General features: G+C 40.2%; 1 protein-coding gene across 1 annotated transcript in view; it reads right to left on the minus strand.

Moving 5' to 3' along the window:
* Positions 1 to 4,143: 4,143 nt before the first annotated feature.
* Positions 4,144 to 26,261, minus strand: part of Rad21 (RAD21 cohesin complex component) — a 28,075-nt gene continuing 5,957 nt past the window's right edge. Inside the window, exons 2-14 of the mRNA XM_021183432.2 lie at positions 23,456 to 23,630; positions 19,221 to 19,350; positions 17,594 to 17,693; positions 15,436 to 15,542; positions 14,702 to 14,908; positions 13,798 to 13,923; positions 13,341 to 13,463; positions 11,512 to 11,735; positions 9,935 to 10,106; positions 9,385 to 9,533; positions 8,148 to 8,297; positions 6,475 to 6,558; positions 4,144 to 5,794 (exon numbers count right to left, since the gene is read on the minus strand). Coding sequence (XP_021039091.1) covers positions 5,603 to 5,794; positions 6,475 to 6,558; positions 8,148 to 8,297; positions 9,385 to 9,533; positions 9,935 to 10,106; positions 11,512 to 11,735; positions 13,341 to 13,463; positions 13,798 to 13,923; positions 14,702 to 14,908; positions 15,436 to 15,542; positions 17,594 to 17,693; positions 19,221 to 19,350; positions 23,456 to 23,599 — 1,908 coding nt within the window. The 5' untranslated portion in view covers positions 23,600 to 23,630 and the 3' untranslated portion in view covers positions 4,144 to 5,602. The remainder of the gene's footprint in view (positions 5,795 to 6,474; positions 6,559 to 8,147; positions 8,298 to 9,384; positions 9,534 to 9,934; positions 10,107 to 11,511; positions 11,736 to 13,340; positions 13,464 to 13,797; positions 13,924 to 14,701; positions 14,909 to 15,435; positions 15,543 to 17,593; positions 17,694 to 19,220; positions 19,351 to 23,455; positions 23,631 to 26,261) is intronic.

Raw genomic sequence — 26,261 nt, forward strand, 5'->3', positions numbered from 1 at the left:
TGAAATACTCCCCCTTTCTCCACTGATTTCATCCTTTAGGGAATATTTTAGAGAACAACTGTGCCAGAATTCCAGGGTGTCTGTGGGTAGCTGCTCCTGCTGGAATCCCTTTAAGAAAACCTTTAAATAAACCGGGTGGTGGTGGCTTCTTCTTTCTCCACCTTCTACCTCCCTCTCCACATGATCCTCCTCCTCAGACCGGAAGCAGAATTGAAACCTCACCTACCTTTCTTCGGCAGTTGGAGGCTGTCAACATCTTTAGTCAACCAATAGTTTGAAACTCACAATACATGACTTTACTGCCCTGAGGTCAACCGGGGCCAGTATTTAGCATTACAATACGTAGCAACAGATCAAACCTCAAGAAAAGCTGACTCATTTGTGCCTACTGAAATTGTACCTCGAGGAGGGTCTGTTTTGTCCAGATTGGTACTCCTGGCACCAGTCACTCTTCGTTCAAAGAGGAGTATTCAGGATCTGTGGCCCGTGAAGCAGCTAAGACGCTCTAGCTCTCATGGGTACACACCTGTGGTGGGTTTTTCTTTGTGCTATGCTAATCCCCAAGAAACGTTAAAAGATCCCTAGAGGAGCGGTATGTAAGGAGTTAAGGTGGTTTCTAGTTAGAAGGAACACTGAACACACTGGACTCTAGTCTCCCTTGAAGAGCTGAAATGTTCTACGTTACTATCTATTCATTCATAGCACTTAGGGCACTGTCAGCAGCTGGGACAATCAGAAAGGGACGTGAAAATCCCTTTGACCATATGCCTTCTGGAAATAACGCGGTACCAGTTGCTCATGTTGGCAAGCCACGTTACATCCTTACACTGTACAGGAATTCCCACGCAGCAGTTGTGGGCCAAATGGAAATGCATTAGTCCCTGATAATCACTAAGAGCTGATCAAAGGACATGCTCCCAGCTGGAGCTCCTGCCAGTTCGCCAGGCACTTGACATGGCAACCTCACTTAGGAGTTGCCTGTCTCATTTTCACAGGAGTGCTTGGTACCACTCTGGACTACCTCTTAGGACAGAAGACCCAGCGCCTTCCACACGCTTATCAACATGTGGAATCCCTGTGCGGTTGGGTTTGGAGGTTTGAGTAGGGATTTCCTCTCTAGGTTTAAAGTCTTGCTTTCTCCTAGGTAGGGATTGTCTGTACAATAGTTAAAAGAGTATCATGGTGTGTGTGTGTGTTTTTAATATCAGAGAAAATATGTGATATGCTGAATCTGAGGGTGTGTCTGCTTGAAACTCTAGCACTGAGACCATGGCAGCAGGAGGTCAGTTTGGGCAACATGGTTGAGACTCTGTCATAAACAGAACAACACACAGTCACACATCATGAGGCCAAAATTTATAGGTCTATCTGCAGTATGGCTTACATGGCATTGAAAACAACTGTGATTAGAATTCATGTTTAAGTGGGAGTGCCCATTTTATCTGCCAAAAAAAAAAAAAAAAAAAAAAAAACAACCAAAAAACAATGCTGATTATGGTATGATGTTTTAATACAGACACACAACACAAAAAGACCAGAATGACTGGTCATCTCAGGTGCGTAGCATTTTACAACGTTCAAGATCCTGTTTTCTATTTATTTCATACATCCAACTAATTAACTGCAGCTATAGCTAGCACACTGTTACACAATCTCGGCCATTATTCCTCCTACCCAACTACACTCCTGTACCAAGATACCACTCTCTCTCTAATTCTCCCTCCATCCCAATGTCCCCAGACCAGGCAATACCTGAAGTTCTTTACCATATCAAGCTTATAGCTTCCTATATGTATGGAACATGTCTGACTTTAATTATATATTTACATATTTCAGTATATATATTTCATACAATGTATCTTGACTATATCCACACATTCCCCAACTCTTTCCAGACCCATCTCTACTTCTCAGTACTTCATACTTACCTTTCATTCTTGATAGGCCAGTGTCCCCCAATTTGTGCGGCTCCTGGATATGGAGTATGGTCCACCAACCAGAAACCACACCCTCTAAAAACACCTGACTCTCCTTCCCCTAGAAGCCACCACTTGTCCAATTTCTCAGCTGAGGGTGTGGGCTTATGAACCCCTTCCCACTCCAGGCTTATACGCTGATTGGGTTGATTATATTCAGGTCTAGTGCGATGTGCCCGACTTATGTCACTCAGTTCTATCCACATTGCTTCACATGACAAAATTTCACCTCTTTTAAGGTTCAATATTCTACCATGTACATATATATTCCTCTTTTATACAGTGATCTGTCAATGGACATGGATAGGTTGTTGCCATCTTTGGCTAGTGTGCTTTTGTAGGCATGTGCATCTCTTATTTAATGTACTGACTTCAGCTCCTTCAGTAATGGATCATACTCAAGTTCCATTTTAATTTTCTGAGGAACCCATATCAGTTGCATAGTGGCTTGACTAAGACATTCCTACCACCCGTATGAAGGTGTTGCATTTTGAAGTTTCCCCCAAGGCTCCTGTATTTTAAACACTTTCTCATTGCTTAGTGAGGTTCTGGGTGGTTGTAGGCAATGACTGGTGGAATCTTACTCTTTATTCAGCCTTGTCTGTCCTAGAACTCACTCTATAGTCCATGCTGGTCTTGAACCTGGAAAAATCCACCTGCCTCTGCCTCCTCTTGAGTGCTGAGATTAAAGGTGTGTGCCACTACTGGGCCTCAAAAGACATTATTTTAAGAGGAGATATTACCATTTGATCCTTGTTATGTATTTCTACAAAGTGTCAACCTGCCTTTGGGCTAAGATTTTATCACAGGTGACTATTGAAGGACCAACCCTGAGAATTCTGAGAGTCGGATATTTCACATATATTTAGCAATACATAGTCAAACTAAGCAGAAGACTTTAAAAAGACCTTAAAACTGCTTCAAATATTGCCAATTATGCATGTCAGTTGTTAATTCGTTGTAAGTTCATTTTCTGGGAGCCTAAAGAGCATTCAACCAGAAAGCCTGACCTAGTGTAGCACAGGGTGTGGATCAGCACAATTTCCCTTGAGGAATTTACCCTCAGCTGAAATCTGAACAGTAAGCAGCATTTACTGCCTGCATAAGCAATTCACCCTGCAGACAGCGAAGGCAGTCTGCTCAAAGGAGGGACTGCCAGTATATAGATACCTTTAGTCTTTCCAGTCTCAACACTCCACCATGATCAGTCCTGAAAGCAGCCTATTTGTTTCTTTTTTAGATACTTCTGTATTCTTTATGACATGTGATATTCAAGACTTCGAGACCAAATTGTATCATCACTGAGAAAATCAAAACCCAAGACCACATTAATGCTAAAAAGCATAGGGGAATTTCAAATCCTGGTCCATTTTAACTGCAAGTATCAAGGCTAGTTGGCACTTCCTCAGATTCAGGTTAACGGTGGCATGGTGCCAGGGATTACTCGCATTTTACTGCAAAAACACATTTAGAAGCATCAATGTTACTGCAAGCTTGTGGCAGTAGACTCCACCATTCACCCATTCATCCATTCAGTTATTACTGACTGGGAAGCAAGAAGTCAGAAAACACTTTGCTGGGAGTGGGCCATCGATCTAGCCAGTCTGTCCTAAGGTTCACTGGATGTGTGACCGAAACGGCAGCAATGTGAAGTACAGCCACACAAAATTTGAGTTGTAGAAGCTTTTGTTCCACCTATTAATATTCCATTTAGACTTCTAGCTATACTGGTCTTTCTTTACCTGTCTCTAGGTCCCCCTTCTGCAACACTTGACCCATTTATTAATCACCCTCTTCCCTGGTCTAAATTTTCAAATCTTTTATTGCTCAGAAACTCACCTTCTCAAAGAGGTATATTCTGACTACCCTACACTAATACTGCAGCCAACCAACTATCTGCACCTATGACTTCAGTTACTGTGTCTTGTCTCCCTGTCGGACACTAAGCACTCTGCTTAGCTTTAGAATTACCTTAAGACACTGCTGCCTTTCAACAAGCTGTCAGACAATGGTCAGTAGTATTCATGGAACTACTAACTTTAAAAAAAAATTCACTTAATTAGCACAAAATATTCCTAGGTAAAGCAAATGAAATATTTGGCCATGTTAACTTTTTCAGTCAATATTTCTCTTGAGACATATCATCAACTGAGTATGTTCCAAAATGTACAGCTTGAAACACAACTTTTATTAGAAAAGTTATACATAACATAGCATTGACTATTTTCAGGAACAATATTAAACCCAATAAGCGACAAAAACTGGACTAACAAAATGTTTAACAAGAAACTAACGACCTTTCTATAATCAAACATTCAATTATCTACAGTGTCTTTTTACAAAGGGGACATCCATGGTTACAGGCACGTCGTATTGAAAAGAAAACTGCAAGAGCAATTTTATACAATTACCATTCTCGAGAAACTGAATCATTAAAGTAGTAATTACGAGTTCACAAATTTAAAATATTTCACATAATTTTAAATTACTGGGTATACATGGAAGTCTTAGTTTTAAAACTGATTTCCCCCCCATAAAAGTGCCAACACTTAAGCTAGAACTTTTTAACATAATTTTGTCCTACAAAGTGAACACGTTCTGATATTTATATAGTCACATAATTTCTGGTGCTATCTGGTCTGTTAATAATAAAGCCTTTATTAGGATGTTTTTCTCCACTTAAATTATAGGAAACTGATACAGGATTATAGTTGCAAAGTTATTAAAAATAAGTTGCAAATACAGGAGTGTGCAGCCTTGGAAAAAGATGAATACTAACATTTATAATAAATATCAGAGAAGCCGTTAGTTTTTCCAGCACTGTTTGCTTAAAGGAAGTCAATCTGGTGTAGTCTCTCATTGGTTTGCCCTTCAGCAGGCAGGGGAATTTCTACTTCCATGATCTCATTATTCAAGCAAACATCTAAACACCTTTGAGAAAGTGATCAGCAGCCCCTGAGGAGTCAGCCACTGTAGACGTCTGATCATTCTGAGCTGCACGTGCATGCATAGCGTCAGAGTTCCTAAGACTCGCGGAATGATTTCAGAACATAATAGTCGGAGAAGATCAATCAGCACAATCTCACAAGTCCTCGCTCATTATGGGTTTACTTTAAAACATGATCAAGAAGACAAGCACGATGCTCCACACACTATCCCTACTACAGTGCTTAACCAGACCGTTGGTTTCACTGATGGGAAGACATTTTTCTCTTCCTGTCAAGGGACTCAAACCACAGTTCTTAAAGTGTCAGGCATTTTCCTAGGCAGGTTTTCCTTTTCAACATAGTAATGGAAAGCTAACATAAAAATGGTGACTTTTGGCTGTTACTCCATGTTCTTACATGCACCCATATTGCACACATCTGTTCTGAACTGTTAAAAGTCTTCTGGGTTCGTGGGGTACTGTTTTCTCCAGGAATACAAACCCAACCCAAATAAGCAGTTTCCCTTAAAAATATGGTTGACAAAATTAGAAACACTGGGGGGAAAAAGAAGAAGGAAAAGGCAAAGATTTTTGTACAAACAGAAATCTAAAAACTTTCTTAAAGGGTTTTGGTGCCCTGCACACGGGGGCAATTTGTATGTACTAGTGAGTTATCACTAGCTCTAACACATCTAGCTCCTCAGATAATATGGAACCGTGGTCCAGGGGTTGCAATGATGTCACTGTACGGCTCTTCCTGTGTGAGCTCGATGGCTTGCTGCTTTTTAAGAACCAAAAAGCTGTAGAACTTTGCTGCTGCCTGTTTTCGGTTTGTGTTTCGACATAGCTCAAGCAAACTGATAGACTCTGCTCCAGTTTTAGCAAGAGCTCTCTGAAATAGAACAAAACAAAGCAGATGATTTCAAGTAACTCACACACAAAAGTAGTAACTAGAAGATACAATTTTGGCACTGGTCAAAGTGAGCTCCATTTGGCTGGAGCTGAGACTGGACATTCATGTAGTTACACAAGTGGTTCCCATGCTAGGCACTAAGGTAAAGGCCACCGCATATTATCTAAAGGCATACAAAGTTCAAGAAGTAAGTGAAGGTGCTACAACAGAGATGTGAGTTAGCAAAAACAAACGCTCAGCAGATTTTAAAGTGAAAACAAAACCAAAATCAAACCAGCCCTGATAACCTCCCAACTCTAAGTACCATCCATTCCCATGTGCAGAAATGAAGGGACTTGGCAGAACTGTCACGGGGGCTCCAGCCTCCCCTGTATCTGGAACCCGAGCTGAGGTTGCTGACTTCTGGTGCTCTATGACTTAGCACATGGCCTTCGCTAATCAAACAAGACAGTACGAAGCTGCGCTCCCCACACAGCACCATACATCAGATTTTTAGGATAATCATGGCTACATGAACTACACGCTCTAGATTTACCCCTGGCTTAACACTTCATGTATGTAATTAAGATGCTTTAAAACAATGTAGCCCTGGAGAAATTCCTAGCAAGGCATGCTTCAGGGTTCTGGGAAAGGACTCTTTGTGGACTATGCTGGCATACCTGAAGACCGTGAAGCATCTGCTGAGTGCGCTTGTTCCATCTCCTTTCCTCTTGATCCTGATCACCCCCTGAAGCATCTTCATCCTGAATAAATGGCCACCAGAATTGAAAAAAACTGCCTGCTGAAATGATTACTTCCCCATATCCAGAAACCTTTTGATTAACAGACTCAGCAACAGAAAACTGCCATCTTGCCTTTTCAAAATCATTTGCCATCTGCTATGAACTCTAACCATAAAGGATAGCTCTTGTAAGCAAACACTGCACATAATGTCTCTGCAATGTTCTACAAGTCATACAACATGGACTGTTGAAGGACACCTAGTTAAGAACCCTTAAACAAATAAGTAACTGGGAACTTTAAAAAAATAATAATAAAAATAAATTACAAAAGGCCCTTGTGCCAGGACTCAAACCACATTAAGTGCAATGTTTCTTTCAATTATATATAGCTATTATAAATAAATAACAGCAAAACACCAAGACGTGCAAACACTGGATGGTGCCAATCTAGATACTGGGAAAAGTTCGTTGATCTTTGATACTAACTTTGTAGTGTGATATTCTACATCATCACTGAACAATATCAAAGAGCCTGCATTGTATCTGAGCAACTCAAGATTGTTTGTTAATTATTAATATAGGCTTTATTTTACCTGAACTGTCCAAATAATTTTTTTGAACCCTAAGGTAGTACAGGCCAGGAGCTGCCATGTTGCCCACAAACACTGGTATTACACAGCACGCTCTAAGAAAAGCTAGCAATCAGCAGCTTCACCTAGAATGGCAATCGTGTTTTAACACTGCTTCACAGGAAAATCTGAGATGACACCATAATCTAACATTTGGGAAACTAAATTTTAGTTTAAAATACATTACACGAAACAAAATTATCTGCTGTCACTGATATGAAGATAACTAGAAACAAATGGCTGTTAGTAAACTGAATTCAATATATAAACAAGGGGCATGAGAAACAATTTTAACATTTCATTTAGTTATCTGGAAAAAAGTGTAATGGTAAAGGTTTAAATAGACACATGCATGATAAAAACTTTAGAGAGGACCTTACATAGCTGAAGGAGAAAAGGGGGGCATGTATAAAACATCTCCACTCTGTAAAAAGTAATAGTGCTCCAAGCTCTACTCACATGAGCCAGGGCTAACTCTGGATTAATTAAAACAAAACTGAAGCTCAGACAAATGGAGTATGTCTGCCTACTTGATTTCTAGGCCACAGGCAGGTTAGACCAGAGGCTGGCTTTAATAGCAGTAAGAATCGACTACTGACCACAAGATGATAAAAACGCAGCTATAAGCCATTTACAAGTCTAGCAACAATCTGTAAGGGCAATCCCCTGTCTTTCCTGAGGGAAAGTTGGAATTACAACAGCACAAAATCCGATGATTCACTACACTAAGAATCTAGTTTAATTTTTATTCTTTTAAAACTTTTAAAAATAATTTATTTCATTCATTTTACATCCTAATCATGGTTCCCCTGTCCTCCCAGCCCCAATACCAACCCACTCTGGCACATCAAGTCACTGCAGGACCACATTTCACTGACCTGATGCCCAAAACTGGCTAAGCTCAAACAGGAAAGGTCAAGAAGCTCTGCCACACCAGGCACAGGAATGTCTACTCGCTGAAGAGCTCTACAGCGTTCTTACCTCCTCCTCCTCTTCTTCTTCCTTCTCCTTCTCTTTCTCCTTCTCCTTCTCTGGTAGGAGCTCTAACTCTGGGATCAGCTGACAGATATTTGGAGGCTCCTCTGGGGGAAGTTCTACTGGTGGTATTTCCATTTGCTCTACCTGCTGAGGCTTAAACAATAAAAGAACAAAGTTAAAGATGCAGGTCTGAATGGTAGCTGCTCTAAAATGCAGGATCAGATCAACTACTTTAAAGCTATCACAGTAACTTACTATCCATCCCTCGCTCTTTCAGAAAGACCTTTGGACTCAGCAGCAGGTAACAGGGACAAGGACACTGTTTCCTGAATTCATTTATACTATTTCATTTTTCGTTTTTCTTTCGTTTTTTTTTTGAGACAGGGTTTCTCTGTATAGCTCTGGCTGTCCTGGAACTAACTTTGTAGACCAGGCTGGCCTCAAACTCAGAAATTGGCCTGCCCCTGCTCCCCAAGTGCTGGGATTAAAGGCGTGCACCACCATGCCCGGCAGCTGTGTGTACTGTTTCATTTGGAGTTTAAGGTAACTGAGGGCATTAGAATAGTCTTTAAGAGACAGACTACCAGGAGAGCAGTGGTACAGCTACTGCTCTGTGACCTCTTACTGACAAGGAGAAAGAGCTCGGACTGACAAGTCCTTTCCAGCATAGGGCACAGAGAAACTTCTCCAGGCTGGCAATCAGCTGTCCTGACAGGAGTTTCTGATGAGGACTGAAACAGGAGCCTAGTATTACCGAAGACCTGCTTTCCCTTCAAAATAATTTATTCCACAGACTTAAAATCAGACATCCTAACATGATGGCTTCATTCTAAGCTAGTTTTTCTATTCTAGCCAAAGACTGCAGTTGTCAGTTATCACTTCATTGGTTTTCAGTATATACTTGAATATACCAATCATTTAATAACTTGTCCAGTACTTGAGAGATGTTAAGAATTTTCATATAAACCAGTATGGTTCAGAGCCACTGACCTCACAGATTAATAAGGTTACTCATTTTGGACCACTCAGAAGCAAGTCTATTCACAAAGAGCCAAAAAGTCTCTGCTGAGTGCATTAACAGCTTTCCCCATATGACAAAGACTGTGCTCCTAAGTTCTGCTGTCATTTTCCGGATCCACTTCCAGATCTAAACCAAGAGACTCCTAACTCAGACTCCTTAAATGCCTCTTGCAGCTAACTGCATGACCATCTCTCTTTCAATCTTTTTCTTTTTCCTTACAGGTATTGAAGGCTCTGGGTCTATTTGTCCGGCTTTCCGCTTAACTCCTTGAGGGGGTGGTGGGGGCATGGCGGACTCTTCTATGGTTGTTCTGCTGGCCTCCATCACTGAGTCCTGGAGGCGGCTTGGCTCTTCTATAATGGGCTCATCTGCAATTATCACAAGAAAAGAATTTAGTTTTCAGAGTTTTGGGACAATCTGCTTCTAAGATTGGTATCTTAAGAAAGACCCAGCTAGAGTTACTTTGCCTAATGAAGAAAGCCAGTAAGTAAAGCACACAGGTGATTCCATTTATAACACTGCAAGCACAGGGGTTGAGGAGAAATGTTAAGGTAGCTCACTCCCCTGTCCCAAGCAGATATTCTTCTAACTATCCCTTCAGTCAGCAGAGTCCTACTGCTTTCTGAAGGTGAGGAGATCCATGCACTTCCATTCCTCCAAACCAAACAGCCCGCTGCCCCCTCATCCTAGAGCACCTAGGTGCTCTGACAGCACAAAGGTGAAGTTTAAGACATTTCAAACTTCAGCTTGGAATGCTCCCAGAACTAACCGATGACATCTCGCTGCGGCTGCGGCTGCTGCTGCTGTGGCTGCTGCTCCTCTCTGGGAACCTCTGGATTCTCAAACTCTTTGAGGAACTCATCCAGATTATCTGCCTCTCCCCCTTTCCTTCTCTTCCTAAGGTCTTCTGGTACAAGTGGGGTAAGGCAGCGTGTGAAGAGCTATGGAGACAGAAGCACAGCATCAACTGTAAAGCCCCAGAAGGGAAGGCTCATCGCCTTCCGCGCGCTCTCTGCTCGCAGGGAGGAACGCTGCAGTTCAGTTCCTAAGCACTAAGCAGCATGTGCGCATCTTAGCAGTTTTACTTCACGTTCTCACATTTGTTCTGAAAAATAAGTGTTCAAATTATAACTGCAGCCATTTCAGAAAGTGGAAACTGGTATCTATTAAGCTTCAAGGTTTCTCATTTCTCTCTGCAGCTATTTTCATTGATAAATCGAACATTCAACCTGTCACAGTGCTCAATAGTTTACATTGTGCTTGTATTCACAAGGTTTAACTACTATGTGAAATCTTACACAACACCACATAACACTCTTTTTTTTTTTATGAGACAGGGTTTTTCTGTGTAGCCCTGGCTGGCCTCGAACTCAGAAATCCACCTCCCTCAGCCTCCTGAGTGCTGGGATTAAAGGCGTGTGCCACCACGCCCAGCACCACACAACATTCTTACTTATTAACAAGCATGTAAAATACGTGAGTATATCACAGATGAAGAGCACCTCATATTACACAGGTACATGTGTAGGAAAACCACTTGGTTTTCCTCAAATTTTACATTTTTGCCTAGAAAAAAATAATGAACCTACTGAAAAAAGCTAATTTTAGATTTTTATTAGCCTACATTCATATAAATAGGGTTTATTATGACATTTTAATACAGGTACATAAGCTAGTCCTTCTACATTCAAGTGTCTCTTTTTTTCTTCTGTGAGCCAAGCACAGTAAGTTTAGGGATGCACACAGGAGGGATTATTTATACAAACAGAGGCATATGACCAGTGGTTGCACCACTCTTAAAATATATCCTTCTAAAGCATAAACATTTCTACGGGCATTCTTCAAAACTGTTTGACAGTGTTTCCATTAAAGAACAGCCATCATCATACCCTTGCTGCTTTGGAGTACTGTAGAGAAAAAACAGCTGTTTCTCTGCACATTTTAGCTTACAAATCTAACAGCATCATTTCCACCACCAGGTGCCACGCAGTTATTTTACAGTAGTTTGGAACTCACATGAGCTGAAAACTGCTAACTAGTTAGTATGTGTCTGGGGGTGTGGAGGGGCATTTCCATTGAGCCAGGACTCTCCTCCTTCAGGAGCAGCAGAGCTAACTGCAGAGTGGAAGCACCCACCGGCTCTGAAGCCAGTGAGACTATAGAGCTGTGTACTACTCCCCACAGTGGCATTCTGCACCTGGGAAAACTCATCCCATCATACGGGAGCCAAGCTGCCCTCAGCATGCCGTGATTTAAGGTAGAAAACAAGAAGCACCTATCAGTTTGAGCACAGGTTGTAGGAATCAGTGTTTCTGGAAGACAGACAATCTCTGCCCAGGGCACTACCTTCAGTAGCCGGTTATTCCACAGGGGCTGTGCTGGTAAGGAGAAGAGCTTTTCCACTCCTCCTGTCTCTTTCCACATCATAAGCTTCTTGGTCGGCGGAGCCAGGTCCAGAGTCGTAACAATATCAGAATAATCACTAAGCTGGGCTCTAATGGTCTTACTATCCAATTCTTTGACACTGTCAACAATCAGCTTCCTCTTCCTCTTGGCTTTTGTTTCTTTGACTAGAATAAAAGAATATAATAAGGTCACTTTCCTGAGAGGCCAGCCTGGAACACCTTCCTCATCTTGGGCTGGTGTTATCCTCTGACTTTCTAGACACGGAGCCTAGGTGAAAGCTCTCATGAAGACAGTATGTCTAAACTCATGTTTTCCAAGAATTATTTACAACAGAGATATTCAATAGAAGTTTGCTGATTTTTACTATAAAATAGGTAAAATAATTTAAGGCTCAATACCTTTAAATCTACATAGCTTTATTCTGTAAATGGTACACATAGCGCACCTGTCAGACACTCTTTTAAAATAATGCATATGTATCTTTAATTCAATCTTTACCTTTTGAGAATATAATTATACCACCCCCCCGCCCTTCCCATATGTTCCCCTTTTCCTTTAAATTCATAGCTTCTTTCCCTTTCTTACTGTGTGTGTGTGAATGCAAGTGTGCATAAATATATCCTGCTCAGTCTATACAACAGTACTTGTATATATGCATGTTTTCAGGCTTGACCATCTCTTAGTGATTGGCCAAGTTCTGATTTTTTTTTTTTTGGAGACAGGCAGGGTACTTGATATGAAGAACAGTCTAGTCACCAAGTTAGAGAACTACCTGCTTCTGCCTCCCAGGTACTGGAATTAAAGACATATGTCAGCATGCCTGGCTAGTTCTAACATTTTAAACTATGACTATGAAAAAGAAACTAATTTCTAAACTAACAAAATGAAAAAACTTTATTTTGTTTGTAATAGGCCAACTATTTGTAGGCACTACCACTGTCTAAAGTAGACAAAGTTGCCAACAAATGGCCCCAGTACTATGGCGTTTACTGCACTACTTATGATTCATACATAAGAGCTATGCAGAGCTGCTTGATCAAGGGGAAGCCGCTCAGGATCAATCATGGTCTGGAAACGCATCCTGACATCCCTCGGCTGTTTGCTTCTCATTCATACCACTTTGGAATGAAAGTGTAGTGACTGCATCTGCAGAGACTTCTGAGATTGATTCAATCTCACTGTCACACATTAGCCCAGGTTTCACAAAAAAGCATTCACGAGGTTAAAAACAAACTAATGATGGGTCTTTCTCCATAACTGTCCTCCAGCTACAGTGCCTTCCCTTCTCCCAAAGTGAGCTATCATTCTTACTGACTAGAATCCTCTCCACAGAAAACCCCCACCATGGCATTCTTCCTAAAAATGCATTAAAAAAAAAAAAAAAGAAGAAAAAAGATTGTGTGTTCATGTGTATGTGTGTATGTAGGAGCACACGTGCAGGCCAGAGGACAACTTGGGGGTATTGCTTCTCCTTTTTCACCACTGGGATTGAAGGAAATCAGATCTTCAGGCCTGCTGAGAAACATCTTTACCCACCGAGCCATCTCGCTGATCTCAAGATTACTGTTGTTAGTATGTAAGGACTCCCAAAGACTAAAACACAGTTACAGAAAATCTGTCCTGTAATTTTCCACCTTGCAGCTTCCTGTCTAACTCTTCCCAGACATCACATTGTAATGGGCAGAGTGACGACTGTTTCCGATGAATGAGCAAGATGCTCATCACCTAAGGACCTCATGTTCCACACACTGTGAAGTCTATCTGCTCACCAGTTATATCAATGGGCTCCAACGCAAAAGCTTCCTCCTCATTTGGGACGAGAGTTGTCTGATCAGTCATAGTTGGCATGGGTTCAACAGGATCCACAGAGTCAGGACTATCAGGTCCACCCACTGTAAAAGCAACATGGTTGTAACACGCTTAGCGATAGCATTCAAACTCTACAAAGGGAGAACGAAATCCCATTCAGGAAGTGGAACAAACCCCAAGGGGTTCAAGAAAAGTTTGGATGCATTTGCCAGGCAGCCCCCGCAGAGTTCAACTCCAGTGTACCAATGAGGGGAACAGTACAGAGTAATCAACACTGAAAACACAAGAACTGGCAGTCACTCGTAAGCAAGCCAGTCAAGGGTGCTTAGTCACCAGGGGGTAGTTCTGTGTCACCATCTGCTTTGTGATCGCCAGGAATCCCAAAACCCCAAGAATCCCAAAACATAAAATGCTCACATGAGCCATTGTCATCTTCATCCATATCATCATGTGCAGGTTGCTCTGGCAACATGACCCCTGCCTCAGACAAGGCAGGGGGATCGTCAAAGATGCCACCATCATTATTACTTATAAGTTTGTCATCTGAAATAGAAAAAGTGTAACAGTTAAAAATCTGAAAATAAAGTGCTATGATCACATTAACTAATTCACCCAGGGACAAACAGGTTTAAGGGGAGATTAAATTTAAATCCATATTCAATTTGTTTATCTCAAGGTAGTTTATAAAAGCAAAAGCACTTAGTATCTGAAAAAAAATCTTCCACTTATAAGTTCATACTTCCAGGCTGGCAAGATGGCTCACTGGTAAGAGCATTGACTGCTCCTCTAAAGGTCCTGAGTTCAAATCCCAGCAACCTCATGGTGGCTCACAACCACCCGTAATACAACCACCCGTAATGAGATCTGACACCCTCTTCTGTGTGTCTGAAGTGAGCTACAGTGTATTTATGTATAATAATAAATAAATCTTCAAAAAAAAAAGGTTCATACTTCCAAAAACATATCTACTTATAGTCGACTGTGGCAACACAGGCCTTTAATCCTAGCCCTCGGGAAACAGAGTCAAGTGGACCTCTGTGAGTTTGAGGCCAGCTTTGCCTACAAAGTGATTCCCTGTCCGGATCCTCCACCCCAAATCTACTTATTAGGTACCAAACACACGCTGCAGCTTGAACAACTAGTGAAATTTAGATTTTGATAAAAGCCATGTACACAAAGCTAAATGTTTTTGGCTAGTTTTCTAGAAAGCTTTAGTGAGACAACAAATCCCCATTCATATGCTGTCTAGGCAACTGCTCAGCACTCAAGAGTTGGTGACTCTTCTGAAACAGAATTTACGAAACAAAGCACAACCACCCACCTAATATACCGCCATCATTCCCTTCTCCAAAATTGTCGTCTTTGTACTGGTCTTCATACTCTAAATGGTTCATCTTTTCATTCAGGTTGCTGGTGCTCTGCTCTGGCTCGAGGAGGAGGTTGGAAGCGCTGGTGCTCACTAACATGTCGTCATCTTCAAAAGCACTGCCTTCTCTCATTATTTCACGGTCATCCATTCCGAAGTCACCTAAACACATGAACTATGTCATTAGCTGTGAAATGTCAGAAATGCTACTGTTACAACAGTTGATGTTTTATTACAATCATGATACTGTTTTGCTTCCTGAAGCCTTATGTGGCAAATATTAAAATATCTGAGGTAAACTTTGTACCTCTGGGGAATGCCTAACAAAAATCAGATTGCATAAGGTAAACAAGCATGCACAATAACATTCACAGACTTCCACTTTGATAGAAAGTGCTGCTATGCATAAATGAATGTGACTTAGTGCCAATTTGACCACTTAAGGTTTTGAATAATGTTTATAATAATACAACCAACTGTTCCAAAATGGCTAGTTCAAAAGGAAACATTACTATACTGCTTGGACTTTCCACACAACTTCAAATAACAGGTCCTCTCACTGAACAATGAATAGGAGGAACAAGAATCCCAACTCTGGTACAGTAATGGGAACGATGTCTGACACACAATAGCACTGGCAATGTAACAGCATATTAAAACATAACTGATGACCAGCAATTTGTCTTTACCAAAATCATTTTCCTGTAGGATGCTGATGTTTCCAACTTCTTCTCTCATGGTTATCTCTTCTACTCTGCTTTGGTTCAGGCTGAACTGCTGGGCGACGTCAATGTCACTTTGAAAGAAATTGAAACACATCAAGTTTCACAAAATGCCCCAATTTCTTCTAGATACCCCTTTGAGAAGTTTAATATTATATTAAATATTAATATTAAAATTAATACAATCCAAGCTTAATTTGTATTTAGAAATTTAGAGCCATTAATGACAGGAAAGAAATTATCATACATTAAAAACCACTGACTAAGGTAATTTGGTAAATCAGGGCTTATGAACTAGGTGAAACTTACAGGATCTGTATGAACTCTTTTAACTTTCCCTACTTTCCCTAGTGTTTCTAAAACTTGCTCATCTGCCAACCATGACCTTCTCTCATATAATTTGAAGTACATAATGGTAAACACTGATGAGAAAACCACTGGCAAATGCAGAGACAATGATCAGTAGATGGAAAGAGATGCAGAGCTAGGGATCTAAAGACTGGTATTTATTGGATAGAGTAGCCAAATGCAGTCTGCAGACTTCATGAAGCCCTCAACCAAAAAAGAAAAATGCTACAATGTAGAGAAATCAACTGGGATATTTAAATGCTGATTGAATATATTAAGAATCACTGGCATTTCTTGTGATGGATGGTGGTGGTGCATACCTTTAGTCCCAGCACTCAGAAGGCAGAGACAGGGTGAATTTGAGGACAATGTGGTCTACATACTAAGTTCCAGGACAAACTGAGCTAACACGTGAGACATGGAAAAAACCAAAAGTACCAAACCAAACAAATGGTAGTATTATGGGTGTTTAAAAAATTCTTTGTCTCTAAAAACATCACCCACGATTAGAATAAAGCGGGAAGATGAGTTTGAGAAGCTGATATTAGATGCATCAAAAGGCTAAAGTAATTGATAGTATTTTTTTGAGGGGTGGAGAAGTTGGCAGCTAGCACCAAGCCACAACTAATACAATATAAAAAATTGGAAAACAAACAACCTGCTAGGAGTCACAGATCTTTTCAAACACAGGAAAATTTGTTGTGAAATACATAGAGAATTCAGTCTGGAGGGCTGGTTGGAACACAGTCCAAGAATGAAGTAGTGTGAGATTTCTTGTGAGAAAACTCCAAGTAAACCAAGAGCCTTGCTTTGACTTTAATTTCTTCAAAGCACAGAATTATTTTTGGGATGAGTTTCTGCGCTCCTCTCAGGTGCAGCAGACAGGAGTTTACTTCAGTTGTTATTATTCATGTGGCACATATAGCCTGTCCTTGTGATTTTGACTTTTTTTTTGGAGACAGGGTTTTCTCTGTGTAACCTCTGATGCCTGCCTCTGCATCCGCAGTGTTGGGACTAGAAGCTCACAATGCACACTCAGCCACGTGACTCTTAACCCTCAGAGGGACACTGTGTATAAAGTTGGCTATTTCATGAACCTTTAGTCTGCCTCATATTTAGAGGCAACTCTCCTAAGTTCACACTGACAACTAGGGTGGTAAACAGGCTGGCTGTCAACTGTGCTACCCGAAGACTTAGTAAGGTATACTGACACCTGCCATCACATCATAACAGCTACATTTTAATGACTGGGGAAGGAAGGAGAACAGACAATAGTTCTCTGCCAAAACAAACATCTCCATGTAACTTTTTCCTCTTAAATGTGTGTGTAAACAGTGACGCTTCTGTACTCTTTATGCCATTATGTTAATTCAGCATATACATGTATTTTAAAAGGTGCAGCTTTCAGTAGTTTAAGACCTCAGTACATAACTATAATACATACCTCTGAAAAAACAAACTTGAAACAAGTCCCAAGCTTACTGACAGCACCATATAAAGAACTTATCTATACAGGTGTTCAGACACATGAGCCTTGCCTAAGTTGATACCCACATGATTTTCTCAGAGGAAAAAAAACACTTCCTAAATTGTACACCTTGTAATTAACATACTCCCAAATCAAAGTATATGCATTTCAGATGGCTGGTACCTTAGTATCAAACACTCTTAAGGAAACAAAACTGGAGGTCAGAGATGCAATCTAAACAATCTAAAAGATGAGGGATTAGGACAGAGGAAGGGAGTAAGAAGGGAGGAGAGACACAGACAGACATACTCTAAATCTGGCAGTGGCTGATCAAAATCGTGGAATTCCTCAGGTAAAGTGATGGCATTATAAGCCGCTTCCCGATTTTCCTCAGGTAGATCGACAACACCTGGAAAAGAGAGACGAAGCTTGAAGGCCTCGATGAGTACATTACATGTAGGTCAGAGGTAGCACATGCCAAGTATCTCCAGATGGAAGCTAGCCCTATCTGCTGTCATGTTAGCATGAGCCACGGCCCTTGTTCTACACAAGTAGTCCATGCTTTCAAAACAGCATGCCAACAAACAAACACGGTTGGTTAGTCTACTCCTGATAGATTTCATGGTAAAAAGTAGGAGTAGTATCAATGGTTACAAAGAAGTACAATAAATATATATTTTCTTATTCTAATTGTGTTCTCCTTGTGAGCAGTGTGGAAAGACAGAGGTCCAGGTCAGGGGACTTTCTCCAACTGCTCGATACCTTTCTTGACACAGGGTCTCATTGCATTTGGAACTCAACAATTAAGCAGGCCAAGGCTGTAAAAGAAGTCCAAGGGATTGTTTCTTCTTCCCTGGCACTGGGATTACAGGTGCCACTGAAGCTCAGTTTTTGTCGTCCTTTTCTTATAATGTGGGTGAGGGACTCATGCCCTTCGTGTTTACAGAACCAAAGCAACTCCCTAAGTAGGAGTTAGTTATCTTAGGAAAAGGATCACAAAATGTTAGCTATGTTCAAAATTTTCCATGATAAAAGTATTTAAAAATAACATGACAACTATTAAGGACAAAAAATTACTGTCTAGCATGCTATATGCAATAAATACACTTTATTACACAAAAATAAAGTAGTAGGTAGTTTACTATCATGTATTAAAATAGAAGTATTAGAATATAGCATCAACGGAAGCTGCTATATAAAAGCACCCTGATACATCCAAAGTTACTATTCTTGTAATGTTGTTGAGACAGGATCCTCTCCCTCAACATCTATCTCACCGATTCTGCAAAGCTAGCTGGTCAGAGAGCCCCTGGGATGAGCCCATCTCCTCCCTACAGTGCACAGCACAGGCAGGGGCCACCATTGCCAACCTTTTCCATGGGCACTGGAGACTGCCCTCAGGCCCTCTGTGTTTGCCTCCAAGCACCCTGACAACTCCGCTATCTGAAGCCCATAGTCTGATCATTTAAACAGCAACATTTCATCATTTCAAATTGTAAAATGTGAGTCCAGATGAATACTACAGATACTATTTACTTTGGTTGGTTCTAGAACCAAATCTTACCTCAAGCAAAACTGTAAAAATGACACGGCACAAACCATTAAATGAAATGTCTCAGGATTAAAAGTGCATGTAATTTTAAAAGTACGTTAAGACTGTTCAGGGAGAAAATAGCCAGCCCCCCGCCCCCATCCAGTTGCATTTTGAGCCACCTTTTATAATTCACATATCAACAGTTTTCAGCATGTCTGCTCCGATGACTCAGCTGCTGCAAGCTGCTGAGACTAGGTAAACACTGAGTCTAAGAATGGACAGAGCTCCCTACGAAGGGAGCTGCTATGAAAAAAACCACACCTATCTAGAACACACAATTAGCAGTTTCCACCATGGTATGGGAAACCTCACAGGTTAAAAAAACAAAGAAAGGCACACTACCTGGCCGAAACGCCATCTTTATTTTAATAAATGCTTCATTACAGTCTGCGAGGAGGTATTTGGCTTTCCTGTGATAGATGCGGACTACTCCCAGGAGAAGGTGTCCTGACGTCCGCAGCGCCATCTTCACCTGAGCAAGAGATGAGCATTATATCCACGGTCAATGGATTACATTCGAGGGCAGTGTACTGGAAAGTGCATCTCCTGTGCTATTTATAAGGATCTTTTGCTTTTTCTTTATTTTCTGGGTGATTTAGAGTTGGTTAATAAATATTTGCACCTTACCATTTCCTAACTCCCCTAACATAGACTAAACGACAGTAATTCATAAATTCACTTAGACATAAAGGTAGCTATGAAGCAGGAAGCCAATAATCTTCCCATGGATGTTACCATTAGCACATCAAGGATTATGATTTTGTTTTAGAAACAAACACTCCTGGCCTTAAAAAAAAAAGAAAGATTATTTCAGACCTGTCGGTTAAAGCTTCTTATTGACCAGGCACACACACATACCTCAGTCAACTGAGAAAGAAGGGTGGGGTTTGCCAGCGAATTTCTGAGAAAGACTTTTGAAATAACAGAATGTCTTTGTCTTCTCCCTTTCCTGCTGTGTGGAGACGGGGTGATGGTGTACCAAAGGACAGTCAACGAGCTAAGGCTTTGGCTCATCTCTGTGCTAGTGACCAATTAGATCTGTCTTGGAATGTCCCTTTAACGCTTTTCCTTTTGTTAAGCACTGTTAATTACTTCCTAATACTAGATCAGAAGACACAATAATTACCTAAACAGACACAGAAATATTCAAAACTTTCCTGGTTACAAATAATTCAAAGAATAAAAAACATGAACTCAAAAGTTTCCCCAGATAGTTCTTCATTCAAATCATACCATAAACTCAAGCTTCCCAAATTCTATGGTAAAAACATACTCATTAAAAGATATGCTTAAAATTATGTTCATTGTATGTGAACACTGCATCTGTCTAGGACTCCTCTGCAATCTAGTCTCTGTTATTTATGGTCATCTTATATGATTTAAAGCAAGACTAACAAACTTGCTACTGTAAATTTTTAGACCTCTCAAATAATAACAAATCTCATCAAATCCAGGACACAGAAAGAATGACAGCACCTCTTCCATGTCTAAATGAGCAACTTCCAAATGTAGCGCTTGTACTAGTTTGGTTTAGAGTGGGTAAAATTAGGTAAGACGTGCTTTAAGCAGAAGGATGTAAATACAGTAAGTCGGCCACGGGCTATATGCTAAACAAAGGGGACCTGGGATGGTTCTTCAAATGGGAGGAGTTGGGAAAGTTCATAGAAGCTCCCAGGTAAGGTAGAGCAACCCCAACCTCAACAAATAAACCATTTCCTCAGCATGAAATGCTCAGCAGTTTCAGGTCAGCTCCCTGGGCCAATAGCTTCACACCACATTACACTAAACCCTAATAAAGACCCACAATGATTGAAAAATGTTAAGTGAGGAATTTGTGTGGTCCACAGTTATCTATAATGTCAAACTGTCTATATCTGCTACCACACTCTTATCTCTCAGACTTTTTGTAGTGTACAAAGTACTCTATGCACACTATAACACTATAACAAGTATCCTTAGAGCCAAAGTAGTTTTGAGATTTAAGGATATTAAAGAAAAGAATGCACCGGGTGTGGCGGCGCACGCCTTTAATCCCAGCACTTGGGAGGCAGAGGCAGGTGGATTTCTGAGTTAGAGGCCAGCCTGGTCTACAGAGTGAGTTCCAGGACAGCCAGGGCTATACAGAGAAACCCTGCCTCAAAAACAACCACCACCACCAAAAAAAAAAAAAAAAAAAAAGAAAAGAAAGAAAAGAATGCTATCTCTCCAGTCTCATCTTCTGTCAACAAGTATGCGTGCGCGCGTGTGTGTGTGTACACACGAACTTCTGCTTTCCAACTAGTGCACAGAAAGCATACTGTAGGCTTTGTGTGTGTGTATGTTTTTATGTGCAGACACAGTAAGCCCTGCCCATACATATAGTTCCTTAAGTGCATGTTTACTGTACATGGCATTGTATTTTTAGGACTGAATTTTAAAAAGCTCTATTCAGAGCTCTAGTACAATGTCTGCTATAGCCAGCACATTTTCAGAGCACCTTTTACTCGCACATGAGTAAGGAAAAGTAGGTATTTCCTGTACACTCCCCTGTTCCAGCAGGAGTGGCCCACTCTGTATCACCCGGCATACTGGTACATTTATAAGTGATAAATTATACAGCAATAAATATATGGTAACCCAAAGCCCACTTTTGGTTTTCAAGTACCTCTACACTTAGACGGACTAAATGGACAGGGTCATGAACTCACCATCACAGTTATGGCAGACAGCTCTACTGCTCTAAATCAAGCCTGTGGTCTGCCCACTCATACTTCCTTCTTGCTCCAACTCCGCAGTTTTTCACTACCTTTGTAGCCAGCCGTGCCTTTCTAAGAGTGTCCTGCAGTCAGAAGAACCCTGCAGCAGAAAGCCTTTGCAGAGCAGTACTATGCATAGGCCAGTTTTTATCAACACACCCATTGAGGAGCTCCTAAACGCTTTGTATGTTGGGACAAGTCTGAGTAAAGATGCTATGAACATCTCTTTGTTTTTAAATATAGACCTTAAGTTTTCAACTACTTCTGGGTAAGTATCAAAGAAAAAGACTTTGGGCTTACAGTTAACATCTGCCTAAAGTTTTTGGCATATTTCATCATAGGCTTTTTTTGAGTCTTAATAGGTTATATTATAGTTTTATACTTCACATATTAGGTCTATGACCCTGAGTTAACTTATTTTTACAATAAAAAAGGTATGTCTCCAGATTTGTCTTCATACACGCCAATATCATTTGTTCTAGCACTATTTATTAAATAAGACCACCCTTTAAGAAAAAATTTACTCTTCAACTGTTAAATATATGGGTATAATGTTTGTGTGCATACATGTCTATAGGATTACAGAACAACACCAGGGCTCAGAATTAGCCCACCACCATTTTTTCCAATTACATTTATTTAGTGGGTACGTTTGTCTGTTTGCTAGAGGACAATCTACAGGAGTAGGTTATCCCCTTCTACCACACAGGTCCCAGAGACTCAACTCACATGGTTAGGTCCACCTTAAGCAAATACCTTAACCTACTGAACCACTGTAGGGCCTTTCCGCGTACGTTTGTCTGTCTGTCTTTTTTTTAAAGGTAAACAAGGGCCCCTCTCTCCTAGCTTACTGTGAGCTGCAGTGTAACTGCCTAGGAGCCTCTGTTCAGTGGGGCTGGGGGGTGGCAGGCAGGAGGAATTTCCTTTTTCCAAAGCCTTCCTCGCCACAGGATCAGAGCCACCTCAGTCTGCTTTTATCTGAGTTCTAGGGACCCAAGATCAAGTCATTAGGCTTACACACCAAGCACTTTTACTCCTTAAGCCACCTTTTCTCTACTGTATCATTCTGCTGCCATAGCTTCAATGGCTGGATTACACAGAACAGAATTAGGAGTTCAAAAAGTTAGAAATAATGTAAATATCCCAACAGAGGAGGCTAGAAAAGTCACATTCAACCCAAACAATGACTTATAATTCCAGACTTAAAGTCTTATACTGATCTTATGAATGACTTCACCCCAGCTGAGGTCTGCTTCAAATCCTGTAACTTCTGCAGGTAAGGGACTCTGGTGCTGTGCAACAATTAAATGAGCTATAAACATAGTTTCTGAATGTAGTCAATTACAAGGCAATATAACTTACTCCTATGTTGACAATAAAACTAATACTGTGTACAACACATGCAGTTTCAATATCCTAGCAGAAAAGCAAATACTATTCTCTAGGTGATATGGCTGTCAAGTCTTCCTGTTGCTAAAAACTTCAAATTAGAACTGTTCTAGGAAGGACATGACCTTCCATCCCAGCTCATTACCCTCCGGATCCCTCACTCTTCCTACAGTAACTATATATCTATATCTATCTATATAGATATAGATATATACATACACACACACACACACACACACACACACCAATGTGAGTCAGGCTAGCGATTCTAAAGAGAAATTTTCAATCAGTATATACATTATGATCATTATTATCTTAAATGGTTAAAAATTAAAATAATGAAGGAAAATCAGAGAATCTACACATTGGCTTCTCTTGCGTTGGATACAGTTACAGTTGTTTTACAAGTTCCATTTCACATGAGTAGATAAGCGTCACCAGCACCAAACCTACCTTTGGTGAGATGATGCTCTCCACACTGCTCTCTAAGTTGCATTCAAATACATGGGCTTTGGTTAGCTTCTTGTCCCAATGGGCCGCCAGCCAGATTTTGGCCAGAGGCCCTCGTTTACTGAGGACAAAATGTGCGTAGAACATTTTTCTTATTTACTATGAAATAAGAAGAAACCTGAGGAGAGAAAATGTTTCTATTAGTTTCATGTGAAGACTGAAATATTTATTAAGATGTATAAAATGTGAAAACACTAGTTTCTTACATTGAGTATGAGAATATAAAGAGCCCGAAAGTACAGCAAGCATTTTACAAAATAATCCTATTATTTTAGTATAAAGGCAAAGTCCACCACCAAGTATTAAGACGGATAGGGAAAAGAGACATGGGTCAAACTGCTTTTATGAGTTGCTATTGTAAAGACTGTCATCAAAAATCTCTTATTCTAAATCCAAGCAAGTATTAAATCCTATTTCTAATCTAATTACTGATGGCAGACATAATTCTGCTCATTGACTAATATCTACATGGAAAGAAATGTTTAAGCCTGGCACATATGAGGCCTTGGGCTTAATCCCTAGTATCAGAAAAGAAAACCCACCAAGTCTAAGAAAGGCACTGTACAGGCAGCAGGACAGTGCAGCTGAATGACACAGAGTAGGTGGATGGTCCCACTGGCCAGGTGGAGCCCATCAGATCTAACTTTTGATTACCCTTTAAGACTAACACTTTTGTTTTATGTTACTTAATTCCCCCTTCACAGAAGATGTTAAGCCCCACCTTTTTTGTCAAATGAATTTGTGCCCTTTTCTGAAATACCAGAGGCCTACTTTTAAGAAATAAAAAGCATACCTTTAACAGAATATGAATAGTTTTGGCTTTTTAACCGATTCAATAGTGATATCCTGTAAGCTAAGACAGCACACTGGCTCAGTGTGCGTCTCTACGCCACCATGCCGAGGGTGCACAAGTGTACTCAACACTATAAACAAGACAGCCAACTGTTTTCCCAGACAACTGACTTGCCTACCCCTGCCCCCATGTCTAAGCCTTGGCAAATAAAACTGCACACATTTCATTTTGATATTTTCATTAAATACCCCGACAATAAAGCAAGTCATACAGAATGGGCTTTCTTTTGATTTAGCACACTGTTGCTGAAATTCCCTCACCTTGCTATTTATTAATAGTACATTCCCTTTATTACTGAGGAACATCATGAGAGGGAAGAAGCTACAGCGTCTACTTAGCCACTCACCCATTGAAGAACATTCAGTTACTTATTAAATCTGGGCTACTGCCGATAAAGCTAATGTACATACAGTGTGCACACTTACTGGGAGCCCACTTTTCTTTACAGCCAAAGCTCTAAAGTATGGCTGCCCGGCAGTGCAGTAAGATTACACATGGTTTCAAGGTTATTTTAACACAATGAACAAAACTGTGTGTTTTAAGAACCATAGGTAAAATTATTCTAAAATTAATAGGGAGCAGCAAAGCAGACAGAAAAACTAAGATGACTTCAAAATTGAAGAGTAAAACAAAAAGCAAGCCCATTTAGTTTTAAACCTTACAGAGCTGTACACCCACCATGGTAATGGCAGAAAGATACACACAGGGACCATTGCAACCAAGCAAAAAACTCAGTCACCCATGTATCTCCAAACTGGCTTTTTACAGAGATGCAGAAACAAGTCAAAGACAAACTGTACCACATTCAACAAAGCCTAAAGAGAGTAGAGATCTCAAAGTTTTAGTTTGAAATCATTCCATCTGGCCATTTTACATTAACCCCAATTAACTTCATAGGATACAAATTAAATATGAATAAAAATCTCTCTAAAAGATTAGACCACAGCCTTAAGTGTAAACTACAGCACTTTTAGACAAAAGATACCAATATATGGATCTAGCTAGAATAATCTAGCTAGATCTTGGATATGTAAAGAACTGTCAAGACAGGTAAGTTTAAAAAAAAAAAAAAAGAGGAAAATCCAGTAAGAAAACAAACAAAATTTCACAGCAAAGACACCCCCACGAGAAATAAGAACATAAGTATCAGTAAGCCACTAAGAAAATGTACTCTTATCACAATGGTTTAAGTTAAAAAAAAAAAAAAAAGAAGCAATATCGAATGTTGGCGAATATGTAAATGTTTTATATTAGCTTTAAAAATAGAGTATCTATAATTTCCTATTTTCAAATGAAAGGGAATAGTAATTTTTAAAATGAAAATTTTGCTTACATTTTAACTAACAACATGCCATTCTTTCTATTGATCAAAAGAAACTTTGTTTTAAATATATCATAGGCAGGAAATTTCATGTATGCCAAAAATATTATTTGTGGAAAAAAAGCAAAAACAACAAAAATGAAATGCAGGTAAATGCACAGAACTAGTAAAGATCATATTGAGTGAGCTAACTCAGAAAGACAAACATTGAATGTTTTCTCTCATGTGTTTCCTAGATTTAAGTGTACCCAGAGTACTGCTGAAATCAGTGCGGTAACAAAGGAAGAGGAGGCAATAGAGAGAAATAGCGGGGTATAAGTGATCTGAAGAGGGAAATAGGGTTAATTAGGGAGGAGGCAGGGACACAATAGAGAAGGACGTCTGAAAGTCATAAGGAATCATATTATCTACCTAAAATTACACATAATATATAAGTTGGTGTAAAAACACAATACTTTACATAAAAATCTCCCCTGTGGACTGACAATGCTTCATCCAAGAGCCAAAGATCGCCTAACCAAAACTCAACACAGGCATGAAAAGCCCCTATTAGTCTTCTGAAGTTGTCAGGGTTG

The sequence above is a fragment of the Mus caroli genome, chromosome 15 (genome assembly GCF_900094665.2).
Source record: "Mus caroli chromosome 15, CAROLI_EIJ_v1.1, whole genome shotgun sequence".
NCBI classification, from domain to species: Eukaryota; Metazoa; Chordata; class Mammalia; order Rodentia; family Muridae; genus Mus; species Mus caroli.